Raw genomic sequence first — 12164 nt, 5'->3', positions numbered from 1 at the left:
TGGGGCAGACGGACGATTTCTCATCCCGCCCCACACTCTGGGGGTGGCACAGAGCCTGTCTGTAGTTGGCACACTTTGGCTTCCTGCTGAGCATGTGATTTTTAATGCCACTGGTAGGCTGGCATGATGATAATTTTTCAGGGCACCTGCAGCTCTTGGAAAGGCAGATTTACCACCATTAGAATTTAAAATCAAGAGTAAGCTGTAGCCTCTCACCCCTGGCAGAGCCAGGGTGTGGGAGATCCCTTTTGCTGCATGCTATTTACATCCTCACCGAGGAGGAACAACAGAACTTGGGGGAAAGAGCCAGCCTTCCCAAAGGGCACCGCAAAGCTCCTGGCTTGCCTGGAGAGACTCCAGTGACAGAGCAGTGAGCCATGGAGGGGGTAAGGCCAATGCTGCAAGGAGAGCATGCAGAGATGCCAGCTGGGCAGCTGGAGCAGGCTAAGCCTGGGCTGGCCGGGGACACTCCAGCAGCAAGGCCGGAAAAGGCTGCCTTTGGGTTCCCAGGGAGAATGACTGCCCCAGGTCAGCATGTTAACTCCTTTGCACTGCCACGCTCCTGCACAGAGCCACGTCCCATGACAAGGGGACCAACGCCCCCACCTGGTCATTGTTCATTTAGCGAAGCGCCCGGGGCCTGGCCGGCCGGCCTGGCATTTCCCCAGGCACCAGACTAGCTTTCCTATTACTTTTAACCCACGACCAAGCCTCAAGGCTAACAGCAAGGTGCTGGAAAGCGAGGGTTGGGGTGGCTCAGACTGTCATTGGTCTACCAGGACGGGCAGAGGCCACGGGCAGGGTTTACGACAGCACAACTCCTGGACATATTTATAAATTTGAGAACGGGCTCTGTGGATGAGGGGAAAGCAGTGGACGTGTTGTTCCCTGACTTTAGCAAAGCTTTTGATACGTCTCCCACAGTATTCTTGCCAGCAAGTTAAAGACGTATGGGCTAGATGAATGGACAATAAAGTGGATAGAAAGCTGGCTAGATTGTCGGGCTCAAAGGGTAGTGATCAATGGCTCCATGTCTATTTGGCAGCCGGTATCAAGTGGAGTGCCCCAAGGGTTGGTCCTGGGGCCGGTTTTGTTCAATATCTTCATTAATGATCTAGAGGATGGTGTGGATTGCACCCTCAGCAAGTTTGCAGATGACACTAAACTGGAAGGAGAGGTAGATACGCTGGAGGGTAGGGATAGGATACAGAGGGACCTAGACCAATTAGAAGATTGGGCCAAAAGAAATCTGATGAAGTTCAACAAGGACAAGTGCAGAATCCTGCATTTAGGACAGAAGAATCCCATGCACTGCTACAGACCAGTGACCAAATGGCTCGGCAGCAGTTCTGCAGAAAAGGACCTAGGGGTTACAGTGGATGAGAAGCTGGATATGAGTCACCAGTGTGCCCTTGTTGCCAAGGCGGCCAAGGGCATTTTGGGCTGTATAAGTAGGGGCATTGCCAGCAGATCGAGGGACGTGATCGTTCCCCTCTATTTGACATTGGTGAGGCCTCATCTGGAGTACTGTGCCCAGTTTTGGGCCCCACTCTACGAGAAGGATGTGAAAAAATTGCAAAGCGTACAGCGGAGGGCAACAAAAATTATTAGGGGGCTGGAACACATGACTTATGAGGAGAGGCTGAGGGAACTGGGATTGTTTAGTCTGTGGAAGAAAAGAATGAGGGGGGATTTGATAGCTGCTTTCAACTACCTGAAGGGGGGTTTCAAAGAGGATGGCTCTAGACTGTTCTCAGTGGTAGCAGATGACAGAACAAGGAGCAATGGTCCCAAGTTGCAGGGGGGAGGTTTAGGTTGGATATTAGGAAACACTTTTTCACTAGGAGGGTGGTGAAGCACTGGAATGGGTTCCCTAGGGAGATGGTGGAATCTCCTTCCTTAGAAGTTTTTAAGGTCAGGCTTGACAAAGCCCTGGCTGGGATGATTTAGTTGGGGATTGGTCCTGCTTTGAGCAGGGGGTTGGACTAGGTGACCTCCCAAGGTCCCTTCCAACCCTGATAGTCTCTGATTCTATGAACTTTTCTCAGTGAAATCAAACCTCTGATAGGGCAACTGTCGGTTCCCATAGTAACAGGAATTAAATATAACTTCCAGCGAGTGCTGCACATCCTGGAACCATCCATTACCAGGGCTCAGAGCATCCCTCTTAACATCGAATGACCAAACTTAGAGCCGCCACCCAATGCCAGCGCCCGATCCCCGACCTCGCTGCTGCGCATCGGGGGCGGGGAACCGCCTGTGGGAAAGGACGGATATATTTAACCGCTGTTCCCAGGGGACAGCCAACAGGGCCTCCAGTCGCCTGGCACACGGGGGTGGGGCATCAGGTTAATGGTTATGACAGTGGGAAACCGTTTCAATTAAAACTGCCTTTGTAAAGGCACCACACGCTCATGCCAATCACCAGCCAGGCACTTGGCTGAACTATAAACGGAGGAGATAATTGTACGCTGCAGACTCTTTCGCCTGCTCCCACCAGCCTGATCGGCAGCAGACCCGGCTCTGTCTGGTGTTGATTACTGCCTGCAAGGAGGCCGGGTGACACAGCAGCCCTGCTACTGGGGGCACTGGGGGTGAGGCGGTTCCACCTGAACACAGCTCCCTCCAAAGCCTTAGGAACCTGAGCGGCCTGGAACACGCCATGCAGCTGATCTCCCCAGGTGTGGGACCCATGGCCTGTGCTGGAGGCCACATGCCATGCAGGGAACTGTAGGCTGCTGGGAACACGCTGCCTTGTGCTGGGGCCCTGGCTCTTAACAAGGGGGCTGTCTCTCAAGGAGAGCTAAATGCAAAAGTCCTACAAGCAGCCACGTTAACCAAGACAGGACCCAGCCCCCTGTGCTGGGTGTGTCTCCACACAGGGCCACATACCAGCCACCTGCCACAGTGACTTGCACCCTGCCAGGTATCTTGTGGGGCCTTGTGGCTAGAACACTCGGCTAGGACTCAGGAGATGTGGGTTCTGTTCCAAGCTCGTGTGCTGGCCTGCTGGGGGATGTTGGGCAAGTCACTGCTGTACTCTGTGCCTCAGTTTCCCCACCTGTGCAATGGGGATAATACTGATGCACTGAGAATTAGGAATCAGCATCGTACAGAGCTCTGTACAGGTTCTCCTATGGCACCCGTCATCCAGGTATCCCACTGAGGAACATAAATAACATGACCAACCTCTGCCCGATCTGGTCCCCTCCCACTCCCCCTAGGGTGGAGAAGCTCCATTTGTCACCATGTGTGACCACAGGACACTACATGCTCCCAGCGGGAGCCAGCGAGGTTTGGGGTGGTTCTTGGCTCCTGCAGGGGTTTGCTCCCCGGCCCTGAACTAGTCCCCCAGAAAGACCCCCACCTGCACGAACAAGCCCTACCTCGCGACAGGCAGCGCGTCCATTATCCCCTGGGATTGGTGCAGGGATGCTCCCGGAGCACAAGGCATCACTAAGGCCCCACATCATTCAGACAAGGACCTCGCCCCCGTGGGCTGGGGGGAGCCTGTGCAGTGACAGGGGGAGGTTCTGGTGTGCCTACACAGTGCTTTAGCCCAGCTGCCTCCTGGCCACTGTTACAGCCTTGCTGGCAACTACGACAACTGAGCCAAACGAACCCACACAGCTTCAGCAGCTGCTGCCCCAGACCTCTAAGCCAAACTCTCCCTGGCCACCACAGCACCCAGTGCTGGGCGAAGCCATTCTGGAAAGGAACGGTGGCTTTCTGCATGGAGAGAAAGTGGGGCGCTTGGGGGGAAGGACTGTCCCTTCCTGATTTCCATAAAATGGTAATTCAATTACAGAAAGCAAAGAGAATTCCGAAGTCTCAGCTGCCCCACTAATTGTCTCATTAAGGGCAGAAACGCAGGGAACAGAATTACACCCGCCATCTGAATCATTAATGCCCCTGCGACAGCCGTGCAGGATTCCACTCAGACGTAGAGAGGCCCTAGCAGTGGTGGTGTGCTGGGGGAGCATCTCGCCACCCTAATTCATTTGCACACCGTGCAGGGTTCAAACTTCCTTTCGCCCAGCTGTGCACTGCAGGGTGGAAAGTCCCTACGTTCCAGACAGTTTGCATAGGTGAGCTCTCCAGTCACTCGCGGGGAAGGAAGCCGCAGGATCACCATCGCAGTGGGAGTGCACCGTCTCCCCAGCACATGGGCAGTGCTGATGAAGCTGGTGCTCTGGTGGGCAGTGCCCCGCGAATGGATGAGGAGCGTGGACCCACAGCAGTTGATCCACAGTGAACTGGATAACAGGAGAAAAGGAGTACTTGTGGCACCTTAGGTGCCACAAGTATTCCTTTTCTTTTTGTGAATACAGACTAACACGGCTGCTACTCTGGAGGACAGGAGGCCGCTGCAAGGGGGCAAAGGAGCCGGGCACACAAACACGCAACTGCGCAGTGTTGAGACGGGGGATGAAAAGCTGCAAGTTCGCCCACCAGCGTGGGCAGCAGGCATCACTGCTGCAACACACCACTGGCCGTCTCTGCAGCAGCTGCCACGTCCAGTGCAGAACCCCACAACTGCTCTCTGACAGCACGTTCCATTTGTAGCTCTCAGGGCTTCTCCAAGGCAGGCACGCATCATCACTCCCTTTCACGTCTGGGAAAACTGAGGCATAGAGGGGCAGTGACTTGCCCAGGGTCAAACAGTGAGTCAGTGGCAGTGCTGGGAATAGAACCCAGGTCCCGGAGTTCCAGGACAGACCCTATCTGCTGGGCCTCTCGATCAGCTTTACCAGCTGCAAAACATCTACTCCAAATCCTGCAGCACATACAAGACGCAACCTGGGCTCTGCAGCCACGGAAGAACTGAGAGCCACAGACCTGCCCTCTCCAGCTACTGAACGACACTAACAGCACATGGCCCCCACCCCACTCCACCCTTCTGGAGCACAAAGGATCTACGAGAGATTCCCTTCACTGTCACGGTCCGAGCCACAAAAGGATGCTCTCCATCTCAACCCCTGAAGCCTGCCCATGGAACAGCAGTGCAGAACTCCAGCGTACTGCCCCACTCCACTCCCTGCACAATGGCAGCAGGAGGGGCCCTTCGTGCTGGTTCCAGTTCCTACTATCCTAGTAGCTCCAGGAGGCCCCAGCTGAGATCTGCTCAGCACAGCCCACCCGTGAGTGAGGCAGAATCCCTGCCCCACACTGCTCACAAGATGGGGGGGAAGTCAGCGTTGTTATCCACGCTGCACAGAAGGGGAGCTGAGGCCCAGAGAGAATCAGTGACATGCCCAAGGCCACCCCACACAGATCCCTGAGCTGCAGCCCAGTGCGTGTGCCAGCAGACCAGCCTTCTGTTCCTCGGGTTACCTGAGCCTCTCAGAGTGGGGTGGGTCTCTAGCCACCAGCTAATTTCAGAGGCCCAGGGAAGGAGCGAGGAGGCCAGGGGCAGCAGTGCGGGAGTTAGGAAGAAAGACCCTGCTCCTCTGTCAAGCGTCTCCTTTTCAAGGGCACAGATTGATCTCCATCTCCTGGATAAAAGGACTAAAAGCAGATTAAGGCCGTAGATTTAAATCTATCCTGAAAATTTCTTCCTCTGGTAGATGCGAGAGCCGGAGTCTACAGAACTCTCCTGTCTGTGTGACGCCTGTCTATTTATTTATGCACTTACTGAATTTTTCATAACTGAGTTAAGAACGATCAGTGTTCAGGGTTATCCTTTGTACACGGTTATCACCATAGAAACAAGAACAAGAGAGAGAAACACAGCCCCACATTGTCTCCCATTGATGGAGCCAAGAGAACACAGCAGGGGAGGTGGGAAGCTCTCTGCACAGGAACTTGCACAATAATCAAGTACCCTGAAGTCAACTGTGCCGGAGAGGAAGAGCTGGTCCCATCCACAGGGACAAAGGGCATGGCGACAGCCTCCTCTGGTTATTTGTACCTGCTGCCGCTACGCACCCTGCTAGTCCGTGAACACAGCCTGGTAGCTATTAATAAAGGCTCCATGGCATTTGGGAAGGGCTATATATGAACTAAGTATTCGTTCAGAAACGGACCAGTAATTGGAGTTCTTTAAAAAAAACCCACAACACTGTTCAGCGTTTTTGAAGGACCTACAGGAACAATAAAAACTCCACCCTACCTTTCCATGCAGATCCTGCAACATTAGTGAAGGCAATAGGTTCCAAGCTGTCAGTGATGCTGGTGCACAAGCTAGGAAATGAACCAGTTTTATCGGGGCAGGAACTGCTCTCTTCTAACTTCTGGAAGAGGGATGCGCACAAAACACACTGATGGTGTATCCGTAATTCACCAGGAAGCCCCCAGCCGATCAGAACTCAGTGCGGAGGGAACTCCGTGGTCATCCTATCCACAGGCCAGTTTTATGGAACCATTTCTCTCTGCCAATAGCCCTCCCCAGAAACTGGAGACTTAGTAACTGGGGGTGATGGAGGCTTTGTACCTGTTACAATAATTGGTCTACATATTTTGCCTCATTGTGAGCTCAGCTGCAACGAGTGCATGAAAGTTCCTAAGACATCACAATAACTTATAACACGTGTCGACGGGAGAAGGTACGAAAGGGCAAAAAACCCAAATTAGTCCAAACAAAACGGCCTCCAGATATGGCTCAAAGACTGAGTTACGTTAGAAATCAGTGAACTAAAACTGGGGTAGGAAACCAGGACTAACTGTCAGGGGATGGGCTGTTCCACCCATCACCCCTTTTCGGGTCCATACAGAGAGAGGCTTTGGGGGAAGCCATAGAAGAACAGAGGGAAGCTACAGAAATGAGTTCCATCATCCTGGCTGCCACCCCCACCATCTCCAGGGGCCCTGGACCTTCCTCCTTCTGGTCCTGAGAGGTGGTCAGAGAGAGGGACCCAGCTGACATCGCCACCCCTACTGGCTCCGGCTCAACCCCAACCACCATGCGGGATAAAGCAGGATTAGACTTTGCAGCAGCCCTGGATCATCTCAGCTAACTTCATCTCTTCTCCCCAAAGGGACAGTTATCACTGGCTTTCTACCACCTCAGAGACTTCCACAAACTCCCTCTGGCGAAAGGGAAAGGAGAGGCTATAACAGGAAAAGCTTTACTCAGCATTTTACATTCCACAGGCTGTAGTTGTTTTTCCTTGTTTTCTGTATCCTTAACAAAAGGTTAACGGGACACTCAGCGGTGCGTTTGCCATGGTGCGAAGCAGGTGGAGGTCTCTGGGTACCAAACCCAGAGCTCGAGTAATGCTGGGCAGCGACTGGGTTATGTTCACCCCTTAGCCCAGACATTCCCTCGAACACAACAGAGCCGATCAGTAGTTCTTCCGGAGACTCCATGCTGTTTCCACAGCTGGTGCAGTCAACTGGCAGGAGTGCTGGTGTAAACACGCTGGGTCACCAGCCCTGCTCTGAGCAGGGGCACAAGAGGTGGCTATGCCTGCCAGCCGCTGCTGTACGCAAGGGGAACATCTACACCCCACACTCCTTTCAGCAGCACCAACAGCGCGTACATTACACGCACCCCTAGAACAGTGTAGCGAGGCAGTGGCCTCCCTCCCCACTGGAGCGCGAGGGACCACTACACTCCCCTTGGTGGGCAGAGCCAAACCTGTCCCACCCCCTTGTACCGGGGCAGGGCAGGAAGCATAAAAGGAAGGCTCTGCAGCCCCTGACAACAAGGCAGAGTGGCCTCCCTCCCCACTGGAGAGCGAGGGACCACTACTTATGGGTGCAAACAGCGGTGTGGACAGGAAGAGCAAGGACATGCCTGAACCTTATGGGAACGTACTGGATAGATCCCTATAGGGCTCTGTACTCGCCCAACCAGGGCCTCCCATGTCTACTTGCTATTTTGAACAGCAGCGTCCCACTGCCGGAGCAGTTCCCCGCCGCAGTGAAAGACTCCAGCAGTGGGGAAAGGCTCTGGCAGGAGGCAGGCAGTGGGAAAGGTGCCAGCAGTGAGGAACTTGCCTTTCGCTGCGCCATGTAGCACACCTAGCCCTACATGCCGCCACTACTGATGCGCAGTGGCGAGAGTCTCTGGCACTCCCAGGCCGGGCTGCACCGGGGGAAATGGAACGGAAAGCCAGGCAATGTAGACGGCCTCAGAGTCTGGTGATGGGAGCAGTGTGTCCTGAAGGAGGAACTAATTGAATACCAGACTCTGTGTTGTAAGGAACCTGGGTGCTTAGCCCAGTCCCGCAACAGGCTGGAGACAGGCAGAGCCATACAGCTTGGCTCCACCGTCTCTTCCTGCCTCTCTGGGTAACATCTGTGGGGCCACCTACCTAAGTGCCAGGCTGGGGGTTCCTAGCCATGGGAGAGGTCTGGCTTCAGTCAGAAGGGGGGCAGAGGGATGAGGACAAGTGACCCGCACCAAAGCCAGATGGAAAATTCTGAATTATCCAGGTGGGAACATAACATGCTCCCTACCAAAAACGTAAGGAGCACAAATCACCCTCTGTACTCGGTGGTGAGGAAAAGCCACCTCGTCACAGAGAGTTTGTCCAGCCAGCCGTGTCCTCGGCCACAAGAACCTCAGGTCCAAGATGTATCCATGTGCAGCTGTCAGCCCAACAACTTGCAAACAGCAACACCACCCCCGGGACACCAAATACCTGTGAAGCCAGGAGCAGAGAAGGCTGGCAGAACAAGGCCCAGAGCTCCCGGCAGTGAGTCGCGAGCAGCTCAGACCCACTGCCTGATTTACAGAAGACTTTTAGAATACAAGGACCACAGCTGTTTTCCCAGCACTCCGCTGTCACTATCGGCTAATACATTTCACATCCGTTCAGTTCACTGCTCAGTGAGATTCAGGACCCGACTCTGGGAGGGGCTGCGGCAGACACACAGGAGACCACTGAGCGACCCCACTACCACTCAGACTCTGCCTGAGCTGCTCCGAAAGCTGGCTGGAGAATAACTTGGTTGCATGGAGCCAGTGACATTGGGGCACCCGAGAGGAGCAGACACCAGCGGGGCTTGGGCTACTCCACACTGGCCTGGCTGGGCACCATAAGGGAATCCCTCATCTGGAAGGGAGCCCCAGTTCAGATATGCCTTCCACAGCGAGCCTCGATCACAGGAAGCACCCAGATTTAGGCACCGGGCGGAGAAGTGTGGAGGGATAAATAGAAGTGTGAATAAAACAAGAAGAAAGCTGAACTGGAGCCAGCTGTGTTGCCTTCCTCCTCCACCATGACTCAAAGGCTCAGCTGCCCATGCCACGTGGGATCTCCCTGGGGCCCGGCGGAGGGAAGAAAGCCAAGGTCTGTTTGTAGGCCAATAGCCAGGACTCCATGACTGCCTGCCAGTGACCCCTCTCTGCACCCTGGCAGGAGGAAGGAGGATCTCCAGTGAGAGCAGAGATGTGCAAACAAGCACCGGGGCATGCGCGGCTGCAGTCCCAGCTGCTAATGTGGCCCCGGTGCCGGGATTCTGACAGCTCAGCACTCTCGCCTCAGCAGAGCCCGCAGACATTTCTGATTATGGCGCCCCAGCTCAATTAATCCCTCTGGAAGGCACAGCAAGTTGCAGAGTGATCATTAACTTCACACGCAATGAGAGAGACGCTCAACAAGAACTGACAGTGGGGGAAGTGGCTGTGATCTCGGGCCCCATACCCTCAGCAAGACGCACTGCGCCCTGAGACTCAGTCTACCTGCCGAAAGAAGGGTGGGAGGGGAAGGAAGGCAGTTCCCAGAGAGTCTGTCAGGGAGGAGGAGACCCGGGGCAGATGGCAAGCAGCTGCCAGCAAGCCCTGCTGCGGCCAGGCGAGACTCATCACCCGAGAGATCTGTGAGAACGAAGGGGCAGAGCAGACTTCAAGAGCTCTGCGCCGAGTGTGATGGGGAAAGGCGCCACCCCACCCATAACAACGCAGCTCCTCCAGGAGGCAGCAAGCACCAATAAAGTCACGTTTTACTGCTCGTCAGTGGCGCTTGGCTCCGAGTGCATAAACAAACATCGTTCCAAGCACACGGCTCGTGGCTGAGCTTTGCTGGGAGAGATGAAGATGCCGGACACAAGGAAAGGAGACAGAGCTCCATGTGTACGGAACAGAGCAGAGCACTGGGGCTGCCAGGGCCAGGGTTCAAACCTGGATCTCCCCCCGCAGGAGGCAGCGAGCCATGAGAGGTAGAAGAAAATGGCTCTGTGCTGGAGATAAGTCACGGTGGGGTACGGGGGGTCCTGTGTCAAAGCAGGCACTTTGGAAGAACCACCTCTCCCACCTAGAAGGGCGCCAGGCAGGTTTACACAGTGCAGGACACGCGGCCAAGGTGCAGTAAGGCACCAGACCTGGGTTAAGTGCTGCTCACTCCCCTGCACACAAAGGGCCAATGCTGGCAGAGCACCAGGGATAGAAGGTGCCTACAGCAGCATGGGGAGGGGAGACCCCGGAAGGAGAGCGCACTCTGTGCCCTTCCTGGCCTTAGGAGAAGCAGCCTCAGATCAGTTACAAAGGGAGCTGGGGCACTGGGATGGATAGACAGACTTAGGACCTTCCCCTGTTCCAAACACTTCTCACACTGTGGCATGGCAGGCCTGAGAGCTCCCGTGCGGTGAAGGGAGACAGCAAGCCGTGCCACCGCCGGGCGCCACAAATCGAGGGCAGGCTGAGCCGCTGTCCACCCAGCAAGGGACTGACGCAGCATGGTCCCACGCCCACAGACACGAGGACGGCTCACCTGCTAGCAGGAAGGTGATCAGGCAGGTTTCCTTTGGCATGTACAGCTTGAGCCGAGAGCCGCTGAAGACGTACTCCACCACCGCCTCGGAGCGGCCGGCCCGCTGCAGGAAGGGCAGGAACTGCTTGGCCTTCTGGGTGTCCTGGAGGGCAGGAAAGGAGAGAGGACATTAGAGACTGATGGTGAGAGGGGGAACCCACATCCCCATAGGACAAGGCACAGCACCCTCACACCAGCCAGTCACACGATCCCTGGCCTGGGCTGGCGAAGGATCGAACCCCAAGCCTTGGTCTCTGAGCACAGATCCCTGCCGCTCAGGCTGAAGCCTGCTGGCAGGGGGCAGAGGGGCTGACGAACCTGGGGCCACCAGCCAGAGGGGACAGCAACACTCGGCCCATAACGAGTCACCATTAACACAGTGCTGTACCTGGCTGGCTGGGAGACTCTCCCTGGGGAGCACTCCTGCCTCACACAGTGCTGCCCGGGGCTGGGAGGTGGAGAGTCTGCCCCAGGGAGCCAAGCCCTGCTCCCAGCCCCTGGCAGATGGCAGGGTCAGCCCCCGGCGTGTGAGGTAACATGGCAGGCACATTTGTGGTAGGAGCTCCTCCAGCTCTCACAAGACACTTGGGCAGGGAAGGGGAGAGCTGAGTTTCCTGGTAGGGCAACAATCGGGTACTCCTGCCCTGCACCCCACAGGCACATGGCAGCAAGTCACGGGTGTGGTACTCAGCCCTGCTGGGGAACACGGTCACTTGTATGCCCAGCTGCATGCAGGCTGCAAGCAGTGCTGTGGCCCAAGCTCCCTATTGGGCAGCAGCCACAGCCCAAACCACCCTAGCTAGGCATCAAATGCCACAAGGCCTTGCACTGCCCTGACCAGCCCCTTATCTCACTGACAGTGATTCGAGTCTCCAGCGTGACCACCTCTCCTCCACCCACTCGGCAGGACAGCCAGCAGGGAGCCAAGCTGATCTCGACACTGGGGTTTCCAAGGCCGTGTTTCCACGGACACTTTCATGGGGTAGCTGCCCTTCGCCATTCCCCCCATCCCCGGCCTGGGACTCTTCTATTTGGATCCTTCCGGCTTGGCTTAAATCCCTTCCCAAGCGACAAGCTGCATGGAGAAAGGGCAGCTCTTCCCCCAGACCGGGAGGGCTGGGACTACACTGGGGTAACTAAATGGTTCAAATGCACCCGAGTTTGTACGGAAAATCTTTCCTGCATAGATAAGGCCTGAATGCAGCCTTGGAGCTGGGCTCCTGTCGCCTCCTTCCCCAACTGACTAGGCTGCTTGGGTCAGGTCTCTGAAACTGCTCCGGCGAGCCAGGGCAATAGACCCGAGAAACACCCACATGTCCTGCCAGCTGCGAGGCAGCATCTGGGCACGAGTGGCCGATGGTCCTGGGGGAGTCCCTGCTGAATTCAGCCCCAGGAATCCTTAGGGAAACCAGCTGCTCAGACGATCCGTGGAGCCCACTGAATGCTGGGAGTGCACTCAGGACTGAG

General features: G+C 55.7%; 1 protein-coding gene across 3 annotated transcripts in view; it reads right to left on the bottom strand.

Moving 5' to 3' along the window:
- Positions 1-12164, bottom strand: part of SND1 (staphylococcal nuclease and tudor domain containing 1) — a 504867-nt gene that overhangs the window by 198021 nt on the left and 294682 nt on the right. For all 3 annotated transcript variants that reach the window (XM_038374172.2, XM_038374179.1, XM_043500168.1), the window contains exon 15: positions 10659-10800. In XM_038374172.2, coding sequence (XP_038230100.1) covers positions 10659-10800 — 142 coding nt within the window. The remainder of the gene's footprint in view (positions 1-10658; positions 10801-12164) is intronic.

The sequence above is a fragment of the Dermochelys coriacea genome, chromosome 1 (genome assembly GCF_009764565.3).
Source record: "Dermochelys coriacea isolate rDerCor1 chromosome 1, rDerCor1.pri.v4, whole genome shotgun sequence".
Lineage (NCBI taxonomy): Eukaryota > Metazoa > Chordata > Testudines > Dermochelyidae > Dermochelys > Dermochelys coriacea.
The sequence above is the reverse complement of the archived record's forward strand: the minus strand, read 5'-3'. Positions and strand labels throughout refer to the sequence as shown.